The 25663-nt window shown below is 41.5% G+C and overlaps 1 protein-coding gene across 1 annotated transcript; it reads right to left on the bottom strand.

The window, feature by feature from the left end:
- Positions 1-10821: 10821 nt before the first annotated feature.
- Positions 10822-11343, bottom strand: LOC148016189 (zinc finger A20 and AN1 domain-containing stress-associated protein 5-like). The gene has a single exon (XM_087663879.1). The coding sequence runs from the start codon at positions 11341-11343 to the stop codon at positions 10822-10824; it is 522 nt and encodes a 173-aa protein (XP_087520005.1).
- Between the last annotated feature and the right edge of the window lie 14320 nt (positions 11344-25663).

Raw genomic sequence — 25663 nt, 5'->3', positions numbered from 1 at the left:
ATTATAGATGCGGTCCAGAATATTCATCATGCCAAGCCTTTAATGATAATTCAAAGCATACATTGTAGTCATGAACATGACCTCGAACACTAAGAACTTGCTCCATGCTTCGTGACTCTACAACCCAGCATCCATAAGTGAGTAAATAAATGTTTTCAATAGAAAATAGTACTCTGTTATACTCACCCTCCCCTGTTTATCCCCTTATTCCCTTTATCTCCCTCCATTAAGTTCCCTTATAATCTTTAGATCTCGTTGGTTTGCTCTTACACCAACTATAATGTGTCCGCTTGTCCACTTGTGGGACACATCTTAGTAGTTCATCCGGAGGGGAGTCTAGAAAGTGCTACCTGGCACTCGCAAGGAATGTCATAGGGTTTGCGATCTAGGTCTTCCCCCAAGTCTGCCCCGAAGCAGAAGTATTCGGCCGTTCCCACTTAGGACCGACTTGAAGTTAGGGTTTCTTTCCTATCAGGAAAGTCTCTAGGTAGTAGCTAGCATCGAGCTCCAGATGAACCACTTTGCATAGGAACAATAGAGTCGAAGCGGATTTATGCTGCCCTTGGTTCATGGAGAATGGGAAACGAGAGGGACGCGAAGCTCAACCTTTCTGCCCATAAGGCATAGTCCCATTCCGCTACCCTAAAAAAGCATGAATCGGGATTCTAACTCTACTGACTCTAGGTTTTCAGAGTCTCGTTATCACATCTTTTAAGAAAAGTTCCTAACTAACCGGGACCACCCTTCCGTAGGATGGACCCAAGTCATGTCCACCGCACTTTCCTCGGGTTGCTTAGTTATCTAATTACCTACCACATTATGTTTGACATGCAAAGGCAGCTTCCTTAATTAATCAATTTAAACATAGGTTCCTTCACGTAACTTAGGCAGTGACATTTAAAAAAAACAATGACAAGCAAGTTTCTTTTCCAAATATTTGACCTTTATTTATCATAGTCTTGGAATACATCACGTATCATGCCCAAAGGCTATCCCAGCAATTTACAGGATTGCTGCTCCAAGTTTCGCCCATAGACTAGTACATGGGCCTCGAGATCCCATCTCGAGTCACGTCGACCTCTTGTGCTGGATCCGAAGGCAAGGAATTTATATCTAGAGCCTCCCCTGGCACCCAAGAATCCTCCCGCTCCAAGTAGCACCCACGGAGAGACCTGTCGCAGCAGGTTTGGTCCATGTACCTGGCGCGGCTAACAACCCCCTTGGATAGGGCCAGGCGGTAGGTAGTCAGAGGTAACTAAACATGCGTCTTCCTATAGGCTATTAACCTGAAGCATTAAGTGTTTGGCCTTGAATTAGTTCCTTGAGAAAAGAAGTTCAACAATGTACCTAAGTGTACAATCACGATCATTTCTATGGCCGTTCGTGTGTGATTCCTTTTTCCCGAATACTCTTAGCATTTGATCCTAGATCATTTGCAACTTGGCAAGATTCCAAGGACTTAGCAAGCTAGGTTGCTTGTTTCCCCTTTTTCTTCGGGTTAGGGTTTGTACCCTACCAACACCAATTATCCTTACTTTAGGTCTCCTTGTAAAATAGATCTTGGGCAACCCCCTTGTCCTCAGTTGGTCAATTTGCTTCTTGGCAATTCACAATTTCCCTAAGTTTGACAAATCGGTCCCCAAGAGAGAGAGTTGTATTAGGGCGACTACTCGGCTTCTTAACGAATCTAGCTTGTACTTAGATCTCACGTCCCTTGGCCTATGATGTAGTAGTAGCATCTTATGATTTAGTTGCAATAGCATCTGACCTTGCAAACTAGTTGCATGAGATAGGTAGCAATGCCTATCTTGAGGAATTACATCCCTTTGTCGTTATTACTAGTATTCGTGTCCTAAGGACTGGTAACCTCTCTTACTCGCAACATAGAATGATCTAAGTATGATAATGTTGGATTAACTCTACAAGTGCAATACTAAGCAACATTTTAACTTAACTTAACCTATCTTTCATATTGAATGTAACTGTCATTTCATGTGTATTATATACTTTTCATCAAATGAAATATAACCCCTTTTTATTTTCATACATCTACTTATGCATGCAAGTTGCTTATGCATGCAAGTTATGCTACATAAATTGGTAATGTTATAAAAACATAATCTTTTCTTTTCCCATGCAAGTCACGCGAATAAGAATGCAGTTGCTTATGCGAATTCTAAATAAAATATAACTCTTTTATTCCTCTCCATAGCAACTATCTACTCATTAATTAAACATCCTTCTATGAATTAACCTATTTATGGTCGTCACAAGGGGTTTTTTAATTGCACAAATGCATTGTATACATTATAATTCATTCTTTCCAACGAAAATTACCCAATGCAAACCTTCCAGTGCACAAGAACATCGCAATTTATATTTAACCTACATGCGATATGCAACTAGGACATTATTGCATAAAGGCATCTTTTAACACATGAACTATATATTCAAAAATGCAACAACCTTTCATCATGATGGTGCGAGAAATATAAGTACATTGTCATGCGATTTAAAACAATTCTAAACATTCCAATGATCGTTTTAAAAAAACAAAGCATTCTAATTAAGTTTTTTGTATGTGAATTTATGCTTAATGCACCCATATCATGCGAAAACAAAAAGGGTGAATTTGTTGGAACCTGAACATCTGCAGGAGGGGTATTATTGATTATTGTGCTTTGGGTGGGGACTCCTACATATGCTCCTCTTACTCCCTCATGTGCTCGTCTTGTGTGGCGCTTTGCGGCCATCACAATTGGGACTTGGGAATAAGTCGGGCAGATAGAGGGTGTGCTCAAATTCTCTGTAAACTGGCAATCCTTCCTTCCCTCAAGAGAACTCCCTTCGCAAAGGAGTTGTGTCTTTCCGCGGTCTGCGGGTGAAACACCCCCTAGGAAGCTTTTTTGTGGAAGCTTCTTGGAAGCTTTTTTGAATTTCCTGTTCTCTTACAGGGGGCCCTGATAGCATCTTGATGGAGGTGAAAATGATGATGATGGGGGTGGCGGTGGTCCTAGCAGCCTGGGGGGGGCGTTGTGTGTCATGCTGGGGGGGGGGGGGGTGACGTGTAGGCGGAGCACAGGGCGGTGTTGGTGAAGACCACAGGGGGGGGGGGGGGGGCTCTCCCCTTAAATAGTGGGGAGGGGTGGTTTATGAGAGGGAGACGGCCATTTAACGACCGCCACCCCTACACCTGGGGGGTGCATGCCCCCTCTCTCTCTCTTCACCATGTTGTCGGCAGGGGGGAGAGAGAGAGAAATAAAATTTAAACCAATTTTAAAATTTGAAAAAGGGGGGGTTCTCATGAGGGAGACACGTGAGAGATATTACATCCTCTCCCCCTTAGAGGAATCGACATGTCCTCATCTGGAGAAGACCTGGGGGTATTGTTGATTGAGAGTATTTTCATCCATCTAGGTGGCATCCTCTTTAGGATAATATTTCCATTGCATGAGGTATTCTCTCAAGGTCCTTGATCTCAAATGCCTCTCCCTAACATCCAGGATTCTATCAGGCTATAGCTCGAGGACTCCTGGCTAGGCATTACAATTTGCTGATCATCAAGTCCATGATTCAGATTAGGTAGATACTTTTTCAATAGGCTAATGTGGAATACATTATGAATCTTTAGAGTTGCGGGTAGCTATAGTCTGTAAGCATTAGGCCTTAGGCACTTGATGATCTTACAAGGTCCACAATACCTCGGACTTAGCTTCTTGTACTCTCCCAAGGATAGTGAACTCTTTTTAGGGCATACACGGATGAAGAACATATCACCTTCGACGAAGGATCTTTCTTGTAGTTTCAAGTCAGCGTAAGCCTTCTGTCTATCCTTGGCAGCTTGAATGTCTTGTCTTATTGATTTGATTTGATCATCCATGTCTCCCAGCATTTGTCTTGAAGCTTCTACCCTCAAAGTTGGATCCGAGAAGTTGAAGGCGGTACAACAATCATGCCCATACGATGCTTGAAAAGGGGTCATCTGAATACTCTCTTGGTAAGAAGCATTGTAAGAAAACTCAACCAGTGGTAAGTATTGAATCCACTTTTTGGGTTTGCGATAGTAGTATGCTCTAAGTATATCTTCAATGACTTGATTGACTCGTTCTATTTGGCCATCAGTTTGGGGATGGTAAGTTGTGCTGAAACAGAGTTGAGTTCTAATAGCCTCAAAGATAGCCATCCAAAAGTATGATGTGAAAACAGAGTCACGATCACTAATGATTCTTCTGGGTAGCCCATATAGTTTGAATATTTCCCTGATGAATAATCTTGCAATGTTTGAAGCTTTATAATTAATCCTGACAGGGATGAGATGTGCGACCTTGGTGAGCATATCTACTACAACCAAAATAGAGTTATATCCTCCCTGAACTTGGGGTAAGCCAACAATGAAGTCCATACTAATGAACTCCCATTTCATTTGTGGAATGTCAAGTGGTTGCAATTTCCTAGGAATTTTAACACATTCTGCCTTAATACGTTGACAAGACAAACATTCCGTGACATATTTGAGTACGTCTCCCTTGAGCCTTTCCCAAAAATAGCTCTTCTTGACCGTGTTAAGGGTCTTGGCATAACCAGGATGTCCTGAGAAAGGGGAGTCATGGGCTTCCCAAAGTATCTTCTGCTTGAGAGTTTGGCTTGCAGGGATACATAATCTTGTCCTAAAGTAGACAAGTCCACTACTGATGGAGAATTCTTGGTACTTCGTCTTTAGCTTTGGGTCTTGATCCTTAATGGGGATTTCCCTTTGCATTTTCCGATAGACTGGGTCATGATATATCTCTTCTTTTGCTAGCTCTAGAATCGGGTTGTTTGGCATTGATAGCTTTGTGGCTAGAGACCTTGCTGTTGATGGATCTTGCAAAATGAGAGAATTTAGAAATGCCTTGCGACCGAGTGCATCCGCAACTACATCCTCTTTTCCAGGCCTATATTTGATTTCAAAATCATATTCTTCCAGCACTTCGATCCATCGACGTTGCCTCATATTGAGCTCATTCTAGGTGAAAATCCATTTAAAACTCTTGTGGTCCATTACTAAATAAAATTTGTTACCTAACAAGTAATGTCTCCAAAGTTTGAGAGCATGGATGACAACCAACAGCTCTAGGTCATGGGTAGCATAATTGATTTCGTGGCTCTTCAATTTTCTTGAAGAATATGCTACGGGATGTCCTTCTTGCATAAGTACACCTCCTAAAGCAAGTGCGCTAGTATCAGTTACCACTTCAAAATCCTTACTAAGATCGGGAAGTTTTAGGATGGGTGTTGATACTGAGCTTTGCTTTAGTTTGTCAAAGCTGGTCTGTTCAGCAAGTGACCATACAATTGTTACTTGCTTCTTTAGTAGATCAGTTAGAGGTGCTGCAACCAAGGCATAATCTTTGATGAAAATTCTGTACCACTCTGTCAACCCAAGAAAACTACATATTTCTTTGACAGAAGTTGGTGTTGGCCATTCCAGAATGTCTTTGACCTTAGCTGGATCTACTAAAATTCCTTTTGCTGATACAATGAATCCCAGATATTCAGTCTGTCACTTGAAAAATGCGCACTTCTTTTTCTTGGCATAAAGCTTGTGTGCTCTCATTGTTTCAAGAACAATGAGAAGCTGGGGTTCATGATCCTTTCTATGTTTTGAGAAGACTAGGGTATTGTCAAAGAAGACAAGTACGAAGTCATCAAGATAGGGCCTAAAGATATCTTGCATTAACCTATTGAAGATAGCAGGAGTATTCGTCAGCCCGAATGACATCACTAGGAATTCAAAGTGTCCATATCTTGTACTGAATGCAGTCTTCAGAATATCTTTTTCTTTGATCCTTATTTGATAATATCCAGATCTGAGATCTATCTTAAAGAGGATCTTTGCCCCTTGAAGATGGTCAAGTAATTCATCTATTCTTGGAATGGGGTATTTATTTGTGATGGTTGCTTAGTTCAACCCTCTGTAGTCAATGCATAGGTGAAGCGTTCCATCTTTCTTCTTTTGGAATAGTACTAGAGCTCCCCGTGGTGAACTGGTAGGATGGATGTAGCCTTGGTCTAACAGTTACTTGAGTTGCTCTTTTAGTTTGATAGCTTCCGGGATGGACATCTTATATGGCCTCTTTGCGATCGGTGTAGCTTCTGGCACAAGTTTGATTTCGTGCTCGACTTCCCTTTGGGAAGAAAGTTCCATCAGATCTTCAGGGAATATGTCTGGGTATTCCTTGAGCCATGAAGGTTTTTCTCCAGATTCCAGATTCTAATCTAGCTTATTCAATTTAATCAGATAGACAGGTAGACCCTTTTAAACACCTTTTATTATCCATGTTGATTTTGCCAACTATATTTTTGGCTTACCAGCCTCACCTTAAGTCGTGACTGGTTCACCTTCAGAATTGCAGAAGGAGACTTGGCCCTTCCCACAATGGATGTGGGCATCATTGGGTATTAGCCAATCCATTTCGAGTAAACATTCGGAGATAACATCCATTTGGTGAAGCTCCAAATCAAACTTAATAGCAAAAGCTAACAACACTTGAATATTGGTAATACGAAAAACAAGTGAGGAAGTTTCTTGATAATCAAATCTTGCAATTTGTGAGAAACCTTTGGCAACTAGCCTTCATGCTTTGAATTCGTCAAATGTTCCATCCGCTTTTGTTTTAGTCTTATAAACCCACTTGCATTTAATAGTAGTACGTCTAGGTGTGGTAACTCAATTAGAACCCATGTACCTTTAGAGAAGAGATTCATACTCAACTTCCATGGCCTCCTGCCATTGTTCCTTTTGTGGGGATGGCATGGCATCATTATAAGAGATGGGGTCTTCACAAATATTGAGAGCATTCTCAAGAATATCACCATCATAAACATGACAAGTACCATGCTCATTATCAATTGGAAGATCAACATAAATATCAATGCCAAGGTTATCATTAGCAATAATAGGTGTAGGTTGTGAATCCAAATTTGAAGAGTCAATATTATCCCATGAAGAGGTTCATCATCATATAGAAAATGAAAACAAGTGAGTAATGACTTTGTGTCATCAACATCCTCTAGTGGTCATGTGTGCCCAACATCCTCTTAAGACCATGTGTTGCCCATAAGTTGCTCATTGAAAATAGAATCACGACTTATGATTACATTCTTGAAAGATGGACCATAAAGCTTGTATCCCTTAGAAAAAGTTGAATATCCAATGAAAATAACTTTCAAACCGGGAGGATCAAGTTTTCTGTGAGTCTCTTTGGGTACATTAAGATAAGCAATACATCTAAAGGTTTGAAAATGTGAAAGAGAAGGAATTTCACATGTCCAAGTAGTAATCCATATTTTACCAGAGGGAGTAGATATAGGAAGATGATTTTGCACAAATATTGCTGTTAAGACTGCTTCAGCCCATAAATATCAAGATAAGCTAGAATGAATGAGCATACATCGCATGGCATTGAGAATAATCATGTTTTTATGTTCTTAGCAATACCATTCTATTAAGGAGAGTATGAAATCATATATTCATGGTGAATATCCTAATTATTATAATAATAATCAAAATAATTTGAAATATATTTTCCACCATTATCACAGCGAAGTTTCTTGATGCGACAACCAGTATGAAGTTCTGTAGATTTTTGATATTGCTTAAAAGATAATAAAGCTTCTTATTTGTGTCGCAAGAGAAAAATAGTGGTATATCTTGAGAAGTCATCAATAAAAGTCATGAAATACCGATATTGATATTTTGATGGAGGAAAAGGTCCACAAATATTAGTGTGAATAAGATCAAGCAAATCTCTAGAGTGAGTTGTGGTGGAAATGGAAAAGGGTTTGTGAAAATGCTTTCCACGTGCACAATATTCACAAATGCCCATATGAGGATGAGCTTTGAATTCCATACCTTGAACAAGGTCATGCCAATAAAAATCAACAAGCTTAAGTGAACAAAGCGATGATGCCATATTTTTCTATTAAGATCACCAGGAGCTGTAACAACATTTGCAACATCTTCAATTAAAGATAACTCAAAAAGATTACCATTTCGAGGAGCAACAGCTATGGTTTGGCCATCTTTCTCAATGAGACACTTGGTATGGTCAAAATCGATAGAGAGACCAAGATCCACAAGTCTTGCAACTGAAAGAAGATTTCTTTGTAGATCCGGACATGTAAAACTCCATGCAAAATTCATGTTGAAGAAAGAGTATCGAGATATAAATCACCTATACCCTTTGACTTGGTAGGTTGTGTCATCAACAAGATAAACCAATTTCTTGACATGAATAGAATGATAATTATGTAACCATTGGGATTGATATGTCATGTTTCGTGTAGCACTAGAATCAATAATAAAAAGAGATCCATCACGAATGTGAAGTGTCCTTTCCGGAGATAAGATAACTCACATAATTTGTTTCTTCAGTAGTGTTGTCATGTGTAGCAGCATATGCTCTATTATGATCTAAATCAAAATGCTTGTTGAAACATAGATGGGTTGGATGATCACTCTTTTTTGTAGTAGTCACAATGAGAATAATCTTTGGATAAACGTGGTTGTTTATTTGTAATACCATGTTCTTCATTATATTGTTTTGCCTAGCAATCATTTGTAGTGTGACAATTTCTATTGCAATAAGAACGATGTCTATTAGGAAAGTTGAGACGAGAGAAGTTACCACCACGATGGCTCCTACGTGTAGAGCATAGAAAGGGATGCCTTTGAGCAAGTAAAGATTGGTCGATTTGTTTTGATTGTGTGTCCTCTTGTGAGATCATAACTATTTCTTGATTTGTGTGTCATTGTTCATGTTGTTGTGAATATTCAATCAAAGATATACAAGCTTGATCAAAATTGATCCCATCTTTAATTTTGTTAGATAATATAGTAACAATATTATCATAAGCATGATCCTTTATAGTATCAATAAGCTATGTTACCAATTGCTTTCATGGAATAGCATCACCAACAGTAGCATCAAGCTGATTGATAATGTTCTTGAATGATTCGATATGTGTTGTCATAGAAGTTCCGATATTGTATTGTAACTCAGTGAGCTGACTATGAAGATAAAGTATTTCTATAATAGTTTTCTCCCATATTAGCTTGTGAGATTAAACGATTATGTACATCAAGCATTAGAAATTCTTGAAGAGCATAAATAATATACCGATGAGCTACTTTGTTGCGTGTGACCCACTAATTATAAAGAGTTTGCCATTATTCAAAGATAGATCCGTTAGTAACAATGGTATTATCACGAGCATGATCAATTGGTTGAGGCGGACATTCATAATTGCTAAGAACAATATCATGCAAGTCATCACCTTCAACAATTAGCAACATCTTCTGGACAATGTTTCATTCGTGACCCTTCGTGGATTTGTGGCTTGACACAATCATGCTTAGACATTGCTGGTGAACCTAACATGAAAGCCAAAACGTGATTGTTAGCAAGATTGAAGAATCACCCTCTTCGTACCTTCAATGCACTCATGCAACAACAACAACATCATCATTAGCAATAGATGCTATAATAGATTTAGTTATAAGCCAACCTGCAATATGAAGTTGCAACCATGAAGGCTATGTAGGCACTTGAAAGCCAGAGGAAGCTTTTGATGGTCACAATATTACAAGTTACTTGAAGCTCTATGAGTCAAAGATGAAGCTATTTGGCATGCCTACATACATGATGAGCCATTTTTTTGTGCGATTGGTTATCTCTTCTTTGAAGCCACACATCAACAAGCTTTATGGTGTAAGTCCTATTTGGCCTACCTTTTAAGAAAGCCTTGAAAGAAAAATACTTCTAGGAGGATGTTAGGATATTAAAACATTGGCTATGCAACATCTATTACGATGGCCAAAAATCATCGTAGTAGTGATGTTTATGGGTCACTTATACAACACCAAAACCATCTTGTCGTAGTGCATCGTATAAGCAACATGCAAAAGTCACTTATGTGATCCCCGCTATTTTACCCGGTGTGGCTAAGTCTCTCTCTTTCTTGTAGTGTCCTCAGATAGTGTCTATGTAAATTGGTGCGGAATAAGAGAACATATAAGGGTTCTCTCAAATAAAAGCAAAAACAAGTTTGCATGGATATTGATGATGATTTCCATGGGTTATTCCTCGAAGAATACATAAATCCTTCTTGCTTCATAGTACTAAGGAGATATTCAAGAGTTTAAATCAATGTTTTCTTTGTATCGTTGAGAAAGCATAGATGAAATTGTGGTATTTTTGAGAAGACCTTTTTATCCTCACATGACATTGAGAAGGCTTCTTTGAAACTTCATTTTCCTAGTGATGTGCAATTGTATCACATGTACATCGAGTATGGTAATACGCAGTGCCATATACATTCCTAGCACCTAGACAAGTGCTTCAAGGCTACTCTGAATGCACTCTTTCCGTCTAAGTATCTTCGAAATGGGTCAAATCTCGCTCATGCGACAAGTGAAGGATGCCCCAAGGGGAGGACTTTGTTTCCGAGCCAGCACCAACGGTGTTTGCAGACAACAGCTCTCACGAGTCACAACCTTCCAGACTTTCGAGCTCTCTTCATCGGGTTTAGTACCACGTTGATTGCTGCATTTACGTGATAGGAACTACTCCTTGACTGTTTCCCAAAGCACCTTGGTTTCTCTGCAATGCGATTCACGAGAAAAGATACTTCCAGAAGAGGCCCTTTTCCTGAAACTTAGCGCACGCCACGCTGATGCGAGCTCTCAGCTCATCTGCTCGTGTCCCCGAGTTTTTAATTTGAGGACTCTGTTGACGTGGGCGTAACCGTAAGTACAAGAGCCCTCATGAATTGATGCCATCATCGCACTCGGTCACTCATCTTGCTGGCTTTCACGACAGGGTTGGCTTTCTGGATGGCCTCGCGACCCGCAGCCTTGTAATCGAAGGAGCAGCCGTGCGTCTCTGCGTAACGATGTGTGCCACAGAACAGATCGCCGCAGCGGCATCTGTAAGAGCCTGTGAGACCGAGTCTCTTATTACAGGCGAAGCATCGACTTGCAACAGCCTGATCAGCTCGTAGTTTGTCGGCGACAGCTACATTATCGAGGTCAGGCGCAGGTGGATCAGCTGCTGGTAACTCGGTCGCACGGCGACTAGCTGAGGCCATCGACGTCGATCTCTCGAGCTTCGCCAGAAGTTTTGCCCTCATTACCTGGCGATAGCAGAGAGAGCAGAGATTCATCTTGTCCGGCGTACCGTAGAAGCCACACTTGTTTACGCACGGTGTACATGAGTTTATGGCTTCGTTACTACTAACAGCATCGATAGTACTGTTGTCCCCTTCCTGCTGCTGCTGAAGCTGTCCTTGTTGATGGGCCATAGAAATCGATTATTATCAACAAGTTGATTCGGCCTGCAAATCTTGTACTGAAGGCTACTGGACTAAAGCGTATGGTGACTGACAGATCTTGCCAGTCGTAGCACGTCCTTTTATCTCTCGCCTTGGCACGATTAGTCGGTAATAGGTAAGAATCAGTCCGACATATCTTTGATTAGCGGTAGCATAAGCTTAATATTCCGCCTCCAGTGCACTTGCCTTTGGGGGTTTGCAAAAGAGCTGCGTATTATATAGCGAGAAGACCTTTGGAGTACAACTTACCACTATCCATAGGAGTGCTCACGATAGACTTCTTCGAGCATCTAAGAATGAAACGGAGTAACTCGGCTTAATTGCACTATTTATTCAAGGGCTCTTTCAACTATAGGCTTCTTCCAATATCTCGAAAGGATGAGCAAATAGCCCGATTCAATTGTGCTTTCTGAGTCAAGGGTGGCACAGCTTCCACAACTTGGCAGACAAAATCAGTACATATTATGTTTTCAAGGTATCAATGGCCTTGTACATGCGTTGAGTTGTTTCAAGGTATCTACTATCAATGGCCTTTCAAGTTTTGCAGATATTTGGCTTCTAAATAAGGCCAACTAAAATAGACTTTGATAGTGTAGCGTTAAGAGCAAAATAGAAATTATTAAGGATGTACAATGTATTGTTGACTCCTAGTAATTTTAGAAGAGTTTTTAAATGCCTTTTGGGTGAATCAACCGATTGTTTATCCACTTCCTCACATGGATACTCCTAATTCTAACCTATGCAAAGATGTATATGGCTTTGTAGGTAGCATAACATAAAATTCTAAAACTTGTGTCTCTTGCTATATTCAACAATATATACGACAAGATACAGGCCATATACTGATGTCTAAAGTGATAAAATATTCATTAGAAAAAGTACTCCTATTATCGTTAAAATCATCAGTATATATGTCTTCACATTTGCATCACTATTTGTGTTACTATTTGCGACGTTGCAAATAGCGACACCTTCCAACTCATGTATCAATGCAAATAGCGACATCCATAGTAAATTTGTGATTCTAATAGTAGCAATTACAAAGAAGAAAAAATTTAAATGACAAGCATGCTACCCTGCCACCCTTCTAGCCCCATATATTGAACAATATTTCATAAAGAAATTATAAATTGGGTATATAATTGTCATCGAAACACATACATCATGAGATACTAGAAAGAAAGAGTTGGTCATTCAATATTCAAATAAGTACAATATCAATGATGATAACTCATAGAACTGCATGGAATGATAGAGAGAAAAGTCCAAAAAAAACATGAAAATACAAAATGTGAGTCCATACAAAGGATGAGAAATATATCTAAGGAAAGCTACATAGAAAGTGTCTACATGGATCATAGATCTAAGAAAGGAAAGAATGTGCGCTCCACAAGTCCAAGCGATTACTACATCTCCTCATTGTTGAAAACTCATCTTGATGCAATGGAGCATCAAATGGTGTCATGCGTGGTCACAGTGTGAAAAACTCTAGAGTGCATCGTCATTTGGCTTTCTTATTGATCTAGAGAGCTAATGCCATATTAATCATTAATGCTAGTGTCCGTAGTGTGGATGATTCAAAAATACTAAATTTTTGGACAAGTTTCACCAATTTTTGATATTTTAGATATTATCTCTTGTAAATATCCAAAAACTGTAGACAACTTCTAGAATAGGATGACATGTAAAAAAGAAAGCAAGTGGCTTTCACCCATTTTGGGGGATTTTATGTAGAAAGAAAGATTAACAAAATTACATGACATGCGATCGCAGTTTTCAGACAGTGAACAAAACTACAGAACTGGGAGAAGAAGAAGGAGTGATTTAGGAGAATTCTGGGTAGGTGTCATGCTATTTTACCCCCCCTTTCGGAGCCAACAGAAGCATCAGACTGGTGGCCTAGCCAGCAAAGAGAAAGTTATTGTTTTATACACGTATTTATCTACAAGAGATTTATCTTCTTAAGATATAGAAATAAATTGACAGGCTTTACCTCTATGAGTATGCTTCTACATCTTCTATTTATTTAAACCCCTTCTCTTTCATCTACTCCTCTCCTTGAATTCCCTTTACCTTACTATCTCTTACCCCCGTGGTAGACTTTTGACCCCAAATGCACTGACAATGGTGAACTTGACATGAAAGTCGGCAACAGGTGTGTAAAGACGGGGGATTCTACATGTTCAAGTGGTGGTGATGCTTTACAAGAGACGATTGCTTTTTTGTAACAACACTAGCAGTAGTTGTTATTACAACAAAAGATGCAAACTCGACAGGAAGTATAAATAATTGATTCCTTAGCTCTGAATGCATTGCATGCAGTGGGACAGGAATTGAAGTAGCTTATGTCAAAATATTTCAGCCTTCATCCAATTGTATGAAGAAAATATGTCATTTCATGGGGTATCGCAGTATGCATGGAGTCGGTACACTATAAGAGAAAGGCCCTATAGACGCGCATTGTACATGCGAAAAAATGGGCGTGTGTATTAGCGCGTCTATTCACGCTAGTATAAAAAACACGTCTATATATCCGCATTGATAAATGCGCTTATAGATGCGAAAATAAATGCACATATTTTTCATTTCTCATAAAGTCCCTGAATATGACCAAACCTCTTAACAGCTAGTATTTGTTTGAATAGGGCATGATGATTGGATGTATATATAGATCAAAGGTTGACTTGTGCATTTGCAATATATATATATATATATATATATATATATATATATATATATAGAGAGAGAGAGAACTGATCAATACACTCACATGTCTCATTTGTTGTGCACTTAACCTAGCCATGCATGCCAATTTATAACATGAGTAGATTGATGTAAATCAGTTGGCTTGTGTATGTGCAAGCTATTCCAATCATGTCAAGGTGCACTTATAGCTCACATATAATTTTAGATAAGGTGGACCACATGTAGCCAATGTGCACATGTCCTCTTTTCATCATCTTTAGCCAGTGTGTCCACTTGTTCGTGACTAAAATAGATCATTGTAAGGATACTTTGCAATACCAACAAGCCAACTACAAATCTCTTATCTATGAAATGTATAAGTAAATTAACTTGGTTAATTTGATGAGGCCAATTTTTCCTTCCATGGACAGTGTGGTTGGCTATATTCTACTTCAAGGTTATAGGAACTTACAGAAGTCAATGGAGCATCCTAAAAATGAGGATACTCTAATTACTATATCAAGTCACTTCATGTACATATCTTTGATTGATTGATGGATAATATGCCTTTCTCTATCTCTTTTGTATACACCTTCATTGTATTATCTCTCTCTAGCTAAAAACCATTCGTGCTTTATCCACCTATTGATACTTGCATGCAATTGTAAGTGGGATGGTCTAGTAAGTCACTACGTATGTGCCAATTGACTTGCCAATGTGTTATCTCTTATCCTCAAGCTTTGTTATATATATCACCACATAGGTCAATTTATTCCCTAGATTGTTCCTGCGCGTCTGTAAGCGCGTGTAATAGGCATTATCTGCGCATATACATGCGCTTACAGACGCGCCACGTAGGTATAGAAAAATTTAAAAAAAGTTGTGGCTTTCTTTTCAAACCTATGCTTTCCTACGTTTTTTGCGCATTTTCTGCAGTTCCAGCTCGACATCACTACTCGTGTCTATCTATCACTTCATGAAGACAATGAGGCAAGGAAATAAGAGTAAAAAGAGGACAGGAGGAAAGAAGAGCCAAAGAGTAAAGAACAAGAGCCAAACGGGAAGGAAGAGAAGAAGATTCAAGAAACTTACCAAGGGAAGGGAGAAGGAGGTTAAGGAACAAGCAAAGAAGGTGAGTTCTTCTTCTCTCTCTCAATCTTGTTTGCTTTCTCTGTTTGTTTGTCTCTCTCTTCTCTCTCTTCACATGCTGGATCTTATCATCTATGGAGGTTTTTTTGCACTTTTTTAAGCAAGTTTGAAAGAAATGGTTTGACTGTGCGCGTCTGTCAACGCGTCCAGATGACAGTGTAGACGCGGAAATAGACGCGCTGACAGACGCCCACAGATACGCAGATATAGACGCGCATAGAGATGCAGATATAGACGCAGCATGTAATATGTTTTATCTGCACAGGGTAATATGATTTTTCTTGTGTAGATGTGGAATCGTGGATCCTCCAGCACCCCATTCAACAAGGAGCAATTCCTGGGGGAGATGACCAATTATCTTGGTTGCCCTTCCACTGTAGAGGAGGCTTTCAGTGTGATGTCTGGGACACCTATCACATCTTTGCCTACACAGGGATCAGCTGAGGTACATGGATCGACCGAAGCACGTGTATCGAGTGAGGTAGAGGGTAGTGCACGTCGAGGGAGGAGGGAGAGTCGTGCGGGAGGAAGAGGAGGTCGAGGGCTTTGTGGGGGTTGCCTAGGTGGTGGCTCTCGATCACCCTCACCGGAAAATGAGAGAGGTGAGTCTCCACAAATGTACTACTTTGTCACTGATGTTGGTGGTACCTTGCATGACTTTGAGGGGAGGGAAGTGATAGCCTAGTTGAGGAGTGTCGTGCATGCCACATACAAAGATTGCATGATTCCCTTCAAGCACCAAAAAAATGGTTTGTGGAAAGAGGTGCTGCGGGCAGTACATAGAAGGTACCCTAATCTCGAGAATTCACGATTCTCAGATGATTGGGGACGATCAAAGGTGAGAGACGCGCTTCATAACAAGAGGTCTCACCTTATGATGCGCGCCAAGGAGTCATTGCGGAGACAAGAGCAGGGGCGCCCTGGATATGGCCAACCACCCAATTGCCACCGCAAGGAGTGGAAAGAGGCCAAGAAGAGAGCAGCGGAGAAAATGACAAGTCGCCAACATGTAGAGGCGCGACGTATCCAGATGGCAACCATGGGATCGTCGCATTTGGATCGGGTGGTAGGGAGTCATGGGAGGCCGAGTTTGTAAGTATTATTTGATTTTTTTAAAAATTTAAATTTTGTAATTTGTTTCACTTCATTATGTAGTGTGTTTTAATACGTTATATGTTCAAATTGTTTTGTAGTATCATATTGTTGGTAGGATGCCTACTCCTAGAGAGGTAGGTTACCATCGAGGTCATAACCGGGTGTCCACTTGGCAGCATTTCTACGAGGAGGGACTCATCACGGAGGAGCAATATAATCGCGCCATGAGGATTCCACCACCAGAAGAGATATGTTGTATTTTTTACATGAAAAGTATAGATAACTCTAATTTATTGTTTGTAATGGTATTTATATACCTTAATCCTTTGTGTAGGTGAACCCTGATGCAATTGAGGATAGCGAAGGGGGGACTAGCAGTAGCGGTGGCAGCAACAGCAGCGACACAGGCAGCGGTGGTGGTAGCGATAATGATGCCTCTTCTGAGGAGATATAGAGGAGCCCCATGCATGCATGCCTCCCCTTGGCTTGTAATTTTCATTTTTGATATGTATTACTTTCAGCTACTAGTGCTTGCGACCATGACATCACAAGAACTAGAACTCATAATGTAAAAATGTTTCATCTATATATATGAAATTTCATGTTCTACATACATTATTTTGTTTTCAGTATCCAATCTTCGAAATAATCTTTCTCTGTTTTTCCTAAGCATACAATTTGATATTGATGGGGGGAAAAAAAACTAGAGAGCGTTTTTTTTCATACCTCTGTTTTGCGCGTCTATCAACGCGTCTAAATTGCAGGATAAATACACGTCTATTCTCGTTAAAACCTTGCAGAGTAAACACGTTTTTAGACGCGTAGATACACGTGTGTATAGACACACAATATAAATATATGCACTTTTTTATAAATATAATTATATATTTACGTAGTGCGTCAATACACGCGTCTATATGCGCATCTACATGGCCGTGTATAACGTGTCCACTAGAATCATCCAGGACACGTCTTAGCAGTCCATCGAAAAGGATGTCTAGAAAACTCCGCCCGGCACTCCCATGGAATGTTACGGGTTTTGCAATCTAGGTCTTCCCGTGTCTGCCACGTAGCGGAAGTATCCTGGCCGTTCCCACTTAGGATCGACCTGAATTTGGGTTTCCCTGTTTGGTTATTAGCTAGCAGCAACTAGCGTCAGACCCGAGCGAACTACTTTACGCAGAAACGCCAGGTCCGAAGCGGATTCACGCTGCGCTTGGTTCAAGGAGAATGGGAAACGAGAGGGATGCAAAACTCAACCTCTCAGCCATAAGGCATAGTCCCATTCCGTTCCCCTAAAACAACGTAAATTGGGTAGGATGTAACTCTAGGTCATCGTTCTCGTTATTCGTTTTGATGATGATGATCATCCCGCTGTTCTTCGAGATTTTTTTGAGAAAAGTTCCCGGCTAACCGGGACCACCCAACCGTAGGACGGACCCATGGCCCATCCTCCACACTTTCCTCAATTTGTTTTAGTTATGTAATTATCTAACACATTAATTTGACATATAACAACCAGCTTCTTTAATTACTCCTGTTAAGCACTGGTTCCTTCACGTAATCTTATCACGTGACATAGAAAAACAATATCAAACAACTTCTTTATTATCATTTCATCATTTTATCTTTGAAATACAAGGAGTTCCGCCCGTAGGCTTGTCCATAGTTCACCCGAAGGCTATCCAGTAATCCACCAGGGATCACTATTCCAAGCTTCTGCCCGTAGGCTAGTATGTGGGCCTCGAGATCCAATCCCGAGTCACGTTAGCCTCTTGTGCAGGACCCGGAAGGTGAGGGATTTACGGCCAGAGCCCCCCCTGGCACCCAAGCGTCCTCCTGCTCCAAGTAGAGCTCAACGGAAAGACCTCTCGTGGCGGGTTCGGTCCACGTTCCCGGCGCGGTCAACAACCCCCTTGGTTAGGGTCAGGCAGGCAGTCTGGGGTAACTGAAGCTGCCTCTCCCTTCAGGCCTTCAACCTGAAGCATTTAGATATCTTTTCATCCTTTAGTTCCTTGAGCAAACAATGCAAACAGTGCTTTCTAAACTATTACAAGCACAATCAATTTCAGTGGTCGTTTATTTGGCCAACTGTTAAGGAGTGAATCTTTCTCTCCGAATGCATCCAGCATTCGATCTGGGATCAATTGCGACTTGGCAAGATCCCCAAGGGTTTGTTTGTTCACCCTTTTTTTCCTTGGGTTAGGGCCATACCCTATTAACCCAACTTAACCAATACCTTAGGTTTTTTAATAGTAAATCCTGGCGACCATGTCGCTTCAATTTATTGATTGGTCATTTGCTTCTAGGCAAATACCTAACTCCCCTTTTTCTTGGCAATTATTCCCCAAGAAAGGTGATGTAACAGGATGATTACTCATCCTCTTGTAAGTTAAATTTGCGCAATAACTTGCCAACCTCATTTTCAAGAAATGGCAAAACTCTCTTGTGAACAAATCACAAGTCTATGCGATGTTGCAACTTTTTGCACATGTGTTGCATCTATTCCACGGGATCATTTCACCCATTGAATGGCGTTTTCTGGTCACGGAATTATCTCCAGCCGAGAAGCAGGGTTTAGGGTGTCTTCTTACCCAACCCATTCCTAATTATATTAGGCCACGGTCCTAGGAATTTCCAACTCAATCGGAGTTTCATCATTTGAACGAGTGATCCTTAGGGTAGAAACCTTAGATCGTTTTATGCATGAGCATCCAATTTTCCCTACATTCCATGAATGTGGGTAGGACCTTTGGTTCAAGGGTTCGTCTTGGTAACAAGTGCTTGGAACTAGGTCAAGTCCTTAACGTGCTAAACCCTAGTTAGCACTTGGGTTATGTATCGGTTTGCCATCCTATGCGAATACTTTGCGGTTTAAGTGATTTAGGTATTCGAGTTTACTTGTCTTGCGATAAGGACGAACCATTCCTAGAGATGTTTACTTGATCTAAAAGGGGAAAACTAGTTGCATTTTTGTCACAATTTACGTAAGCACACGATTCATTGCTTCTACGTACGACTAGATTCACAATCCCTAACTTTTCTTGTTAAGGCCAAAAGGCATGTTAAATTTCGGCATAACTTCCATTGATCCAACTAGGACTTGCATTCACGAATCATGCTCACAATTCTTTTTCTAAGATTTTTAAGATTTCATGCTTAATGAACCATGAAACCTTTCCCTAACTACATCTCCTGATGAATGTTCTTACGTATGATGAATGTGCAACATGCAATCCTTTCCTAACTATACGTAGTTAAATGAGATTCATGCCAATTGAAGTTAAAGTTAACCTATTTAATGCAGCCCTTAGAATTATTTCCATGCTTTGCTATTTCCTACGGGTGATAACGACTTCCTTAATGAATCATTACCAAGAAGATTTATCTAAAAATGTGACATGCCATTAATCTTTCCATGTCTAGTAAAAGGTGTACCTCAATAATTTCAACCTTGTAATGAGGCAACAGTTGTCCTAGGCTCGTCATTTTTGAATGCACAAAAGGAAACTCACTGGTAAGGTCCTAAAAATGCATAGACACCTTATGTTCTTTTCATTCATTCCATTGAACGTACCAATGATCATTTTTCATATCTTGAGCTAATTCTAGTAAATGTTCAAATAGCCAATTGCATTTAACTTGACTAGTTGAATTTGAACATGCATGAGTGCTTCCTAATCGATGAAGTTATCGTGACTAATTCAATACTTTTGTGTGGAATCCAAATAGATAAAACCTGGACTTGTGGACTTCGAGAAATATCCATGTAAATACTAGGAGAAGATCCTCTCGCAGGCGCGTCTTGTGACTTTTTAGGGTCCATTGTAGGCGTGATTTTTGGCTTCCGGTTTGCCTTCGCGGTCTATAAATTTACTCGCCTTGGTATGCAGCCTCAAGATCTTGCCCTTCTCCCTCGTACGCAGGAGATACCTTCGTGGAACTTCGGATCTTTAAAAGGCCGGCCTGTGAGACTTGGGTCTATGGGATTTGGGTATATGGGATTTGGAGCTTATGGAAGGCCTTAGGATTCGGAGCTTGGGCCTTCTTTCTTTTGGAAAAAGAGAGGGTTCGTGAAAGGGATCTTGTGATGGACCTTGCAGGAGTGGAGACTTTAAATCTGGCCCTAGAGGCCTTATGGGAGATTTGGTAGAAAGGCCTTATAGGCTTCCTCTTCAAAGCCAGGGGAAAAATGGACTTATGGAGGATCTGTGTGAAAGGGCGTTAAGGAACCCTCTTGTTCTCTACAAAGACCTCGGGGGGGGGGGGGGGGGGGGGGGGGAGGGGGGGGGGGTGATAGGGATGGGGTTATGGGGGAAATGTAGTAGGAAGGGGGCTTTAAATCCCGAGCCTAGGAGGCTTATGGGTGATTGGTGGGAAGGGACTTGTAGCTCCCTCTCCTTCAGAGCCTCAGAAGAGTGTATTAGAGAACTATTGGGAAGACCTTATAGGCTTCCACTTCGAAGCTTAAGAGGGAAAAAGATTTGGGCTCTCGGAGGGTTCCAAAAGGAAAGGGCCTTCAAAATCTTGGGTTATAACAGACTTTATAGGGTATCCACGAGTAGGGCCTTTAAAAGAAAACCAAGGGTAGAAAGGCTTGTGGGAGTTGCCATGGAAAAGGGGCTTAAAAGGATCCCGGGGGGTAATATGGACTTGTGTTGGGAATCCACGAGAAGGGGGGGAAACTTTATGGGGACTTGGGTGGGAAATCTGCAGGAAGGGGGGGACTTAAACCGGGGCTAATATGGGTTGTGTGGGAATGCAATGGGAAAGGGGGATTGAATCCCGGGGTAAAGATTGCTTGTGTAGGATCCAATGGGAAGGGGGCTTAGGGAAGCCCCCTTAGAAGCTTCCTAGAGAAGCTTCTAAGAAGCTTCAGGGACAGCACATGACGGCGTGGCGACTTGGAGGCTTACTGGCCGGCGGCTAAACGAGCCCAGGCAGCGGCAATCTACACTGGCGTCTCCCTCTCCTCCACGGCGCAACACGGCATTTCAATTCGGTGGCAGCTGGTGCAACTCCTTCTCCCTCCACGCCGGATTCCGCAGCTCTCCCCTCTTCCACACCTTGGCACGGCGGCTAGCGGCTCCCTCTCCTCCTCACTGTCAAGAAGGAGCTTCAACTCCCACGTCTAGCGCCGTCCTCTTAGCCTATCGCAGCCTCCTCACGGCAACCTCTTCATGGCAGCCTCCTCACGGCAGCCTCCTCACGTCCCTCCTTCACAGGACGTAGCACGGCCTCCTTCCTCCTCTTCACGGGCCCCTCCTTCACGGCAGCCTTTCGCAGCATTGTTTTCCCCTATCCTTCAACATCTTAGAAGGTGTTTTCATAGTTTGGGAGGAGAGAGGACCTCCCCCCTACGTGGCCCCTCGCATGGCCTCTTCCCCTCCACCTCTTAAATTGCCATAATAGCCCATCCCCTTCCCTCAGCCACGCATCGGCTGGGGGAAGGTAAATATTAAAAAAAATTAAATTGCAACAATTTTATCCCAACATTGTCCTCTTGACCTCCTCCCAAGAGGGAGTTTACCTATGGTTATGCGGGTTATTTAAACCTCGGTCCCGTTTTGCCAGTGGAGAGGTCATGATTCCTCGGTCCCGATTTACCAATGTGGAGTACTCCTTTTCTCGCGTACGATCATAAATCAACTACCGGAAATGGAGATAATCTTTTCACGAATTTACGATGTGCGGGAGGTTGGTCTAGTAATATTTCAAACGGAAATATTACATTCTCTCCCCCTTGGAGGAATCGAGATGTCCTCATCTCGAGATGAACTGGGGATATTTATGGTTGAGAGTGCTTTCATCCACCCAAGTGGTATCCTCCTCGGGATAATCTTTCCACTGGACGAGGCATTCTCTCAAGGTTCTGGATCTCCCAATGGTAGCTTTTTCTAACTGCAATGAGAGTCTTGGCATAGCCAGGATGTCCTGAGAAAGGGGAATCATGAGCTTCCCACAATATCTTCTACTTAAGTGACTGGCTTGCTGGTATACATACTCTCGTCCTAAATTAGACAAGTCCACTATTGACAGAGAATTCATGATACTTAGCCTCTAGCTTTTTCCTAGTCCTCGATAGAGATTTCCCCTTAGCATCTTTTGATAGGCTGGATCATGGCATGCTTCTTCTCTAGCTAGCTCAAGTATTAGGTCGTTTGGCATGGACACCTCTGTAGCTAGAGATCTAGCTATCGATGGATTTTGCAAGATTAGTGAATTAAGGAATGCCTTGCGATTGAGTGCATCAACAACTACATTCTCCTTTCTAGGTCGGTACTTGATCTCAAGGTCATACTCCTTCAGCACTTCAAACCACTGACATTGCCTCATGTTGAGCTTGTTCTAGGTAAAGTTCCACTTGAGACTTTTATGATCAGTCACTAGTGTAAACTTGTTACCCAGCAGGTAGTGTCTCCAAAGCTTGACAACTAAAAGTTCAAGATCATGGGTAGCATAATTCTTTTCATGGCTCTTCACTTTCTTGAAGATTAGGCTATAGGATGACTTTTCTACATAAGCATGCTAGTATCAGTTACTACCTCTACTCCTTACTGTGGTCTAGAAGTTTTAGGATCGGTGCTAATACCAAACTTTGCTTCAACCTATCAAAGCTAGTTTGTTCGGTAGTTGGCCAAGCAATGTTTGCTTCTTCAGTAAGTCTGCCAAAGGTGTTGTAATCAAAGCATAGTTTTTGATGAAGACCCTATACCATCTTGTCAATCCAAGAAAGCTGCGTATTTCTTTGATAGTTGTTGGTATTGGCCATTCAAGCACATCTTTGACCTTGGCTGGGTCTAATGATATTCCTTTTGATGATACTATGAATCCCAGATATTCAGTCTGACGCTTGAAGAATGCCCACTTCTTCATTTTTGCAGACAGCTTATGAGACCTCATTGTCTCAAGGAAAATCCAAAGTTGGGATTTATGACCTCCTTCCTGTTTCGAACAGACTAGAGTGTCATCAAAGAAAAACGAGCACAAAATTATCAAGATATGGTCTAAAAATATCATGCATTAACCTATTGAGGGTGGCAGGCGCATTCGTAAGCCCTAATGACTAACTAGAACTCAAAGTGTCCATTTCTAGTGTTGAAGGTCGTCTTTGGGGTATCTTCTTCCTTGATTCTTATTTGATAGTAACCAGACCTAAGATAATCTTGGAGAAGTTCTTGGCACCCTGAAGACTATCAATAAGCTCATCTATTCTAGGAATATGATATTTGTTCTTGACTGTTGATTGATTCAACCCATTGTAATCAATACACAGTCAAAGTGTTCCATCTTTCTTTTTCTGGAACAGTACTGGTGCTTCCCAAGGTGAATTGCTAGGACGGCGAATGTAGCCCTGATCTAGCAGTTGCTTGAGTTGTTCCTTTTAGCTCAATTGCTTCTGGTATAGACATTCTATAGGGTCTCTTCGCAATTGGCGCAGCTCCTATTACTAGCTTGATCTCATGATCTACTTCTCTTTGAAGCAGGAGTTCTGTTAACTCTTCAGGAACTACGTCCGCATATTCCTTTAGCCAACTGACCAAATCACTTTACTTCTTTATCAATATTCATAGTCAAGACAATTGTTGATTTTTAAAAAAAAATTATTCCATTCATATCAGCATAGCCCTTTCGAGGTACAATTATTTCTTGGGGCGATGGAACAAGTTAATACTTAATTCGAGGAGAATAAGATGTTGTTGCATTCAGCTACAGGAACTGAGTAGTAATACGGATTGGGGTCATCGATTTTCAGGAATCGATAGTTCATTGGAAGATTAGGATATCTTTTCCTTCGATATCCATTTTTCTCATGACGTCCCAAAACCTTGATTCGGTCAGTAGGGATTCTTTGAATCACTTCCCTGTACACATACTTATTCTGGTTAACCCTTCGACCTCCGACTTGTAGGGTCGTGTTTACGTGAGCCTCAACAAAGACGAACAGCTTCACGATCTTCAAATCCTCCATCCACTTGATTCTCTTCAAGTTAATTTGAAGGTACACAGGTCGATAGGCAGTTAAGTAATAGATCCCTGAAACACCCATCCATCTCTCTTCCATGTACACAGGTGATGGATTGTAAATGCGGTCTAGGATGTTCATCATCTCAACCCTTTGTCGATAATCCGTGGAATGCATCGCGGTCATAAACATGACTCGGAACACTAAGAACCTGTTCCGTGCTTCATAATTCTGGAAGACAGCATTCAAAGTAAGGAAATATTTGGGACACAACATTTGCTTTACTTCTTCTTATTAAAATTTCTTAAAAACCAGTCTTTTGTTAGTTTGCTCTGATACCAACTGTAACGTGTCCACTAGGATCATCCAGGACACATCTTAGCAGTCCATCGGAAAGGATGTCTAGAAAACTCCGCCCGGCACTCCCATGGAATGTTACGGGTTTTGCAATCTAGGTCTTCCCGTGTCTGCCACGTAGCGGAAGTATCCTGGCCGTTCCCACTTAGGATCGACCTGAATTCGGGTTTCCCTGTTTGGTCATTAGCTAGCAGCAACTAGCGTCAGACCCGAGCGAACTACTTTACGCAGAAACGCCAGGTCCGAAGCGGATTCACGCTGCGCTTGGTTCAAGGAGAATGGAAAACGAGAGGGATGCAAAACTCAACCGCTCAGCCATAAGGCATAGTCCCATTCTGTTCCCCTAAAACAACGTAAATTGGGTAGGATGTAACTCTAGGTCATCGTTCTCGTTATTCGTTTTGATGATGATGATCATCCCGCTGTTCTTCGAGATTTTTTTGAGAAAAGTTCACGGCTAACCGGGACCACCCAACCGTAGGACGGACCCATGGCCCATCCTCCGCACTTTCCTCAGTTTGTTTTAGTTATGTAATTATCTAACACATTAATTTGACATATAACAACCAGCTTCTTTAATTACTCCTGTTAAGCACTGGTTCCTTCACGTAATCTTATCACGTGACATAGAAAAACAATATCAAACAACTTCTTTATTATCATTTCATCATTTTATATTTGAAATACAAGGAGTTCCGCCCGTAGGCTTGTCCATAATTCGCCCGAAGGCTATCCAGTAATCCACCAGGGATCACTATTCCAAGCTTCTGCCCGTAGACTAGTATGCGGGCCTCGAGATCCAATCCCAAGTCACATTAGCCTCTTGTGCAGGACCCGGAAGGCGAGGGATTTACGGCCAGAGCCCCCTTGGCACCCAAGCATCCTCCTGCTCCAAGTAGAGCTCAACGGAAAGACCTCTCGCGGCCGGTTCGGTCCACGTTCCCGGCGCGGTCAACAACCCCCTTGGTTAGGGTCAGGCAGGCAGTCGGGGGTAACTGAAGCTGCCTCTCCCTTTAGGCCTTCAACCTGAAGCATTTA

The sequence above is a fragment of the Lygodium microphyllum genome, chromosome 23 (assembly GCF_053477565.2).
Source record: "Lygodium microphyllum isolate KBCC chromosome 23, Lygodium_microphyllum_v1.1.10, whole genome shotgun sequence".
NCBI classification, from domain to species: Eukaryota; Viridiplantae; Streptophyta; class Polypodiopsida; order Schizaeales; family Lygodiaceae; genus Lygodium; species Lygodium microphyllum.
The sequence above is the reverse complement of the archived record's forward strand: the minus strand, read 5'-3'. Positions and strand labels throughout refer to the sequence as shown.

What these genes read in the sequence shown, in the direction of transcription:
- LOC148016189 (XM_087663879.1), bottom strand. Translation starts at nt 11,343, where the DNA reads ATGGCCCATCAACAAGGACAGCTTCAGCAGCAGCAGGAAGGGGACAAC.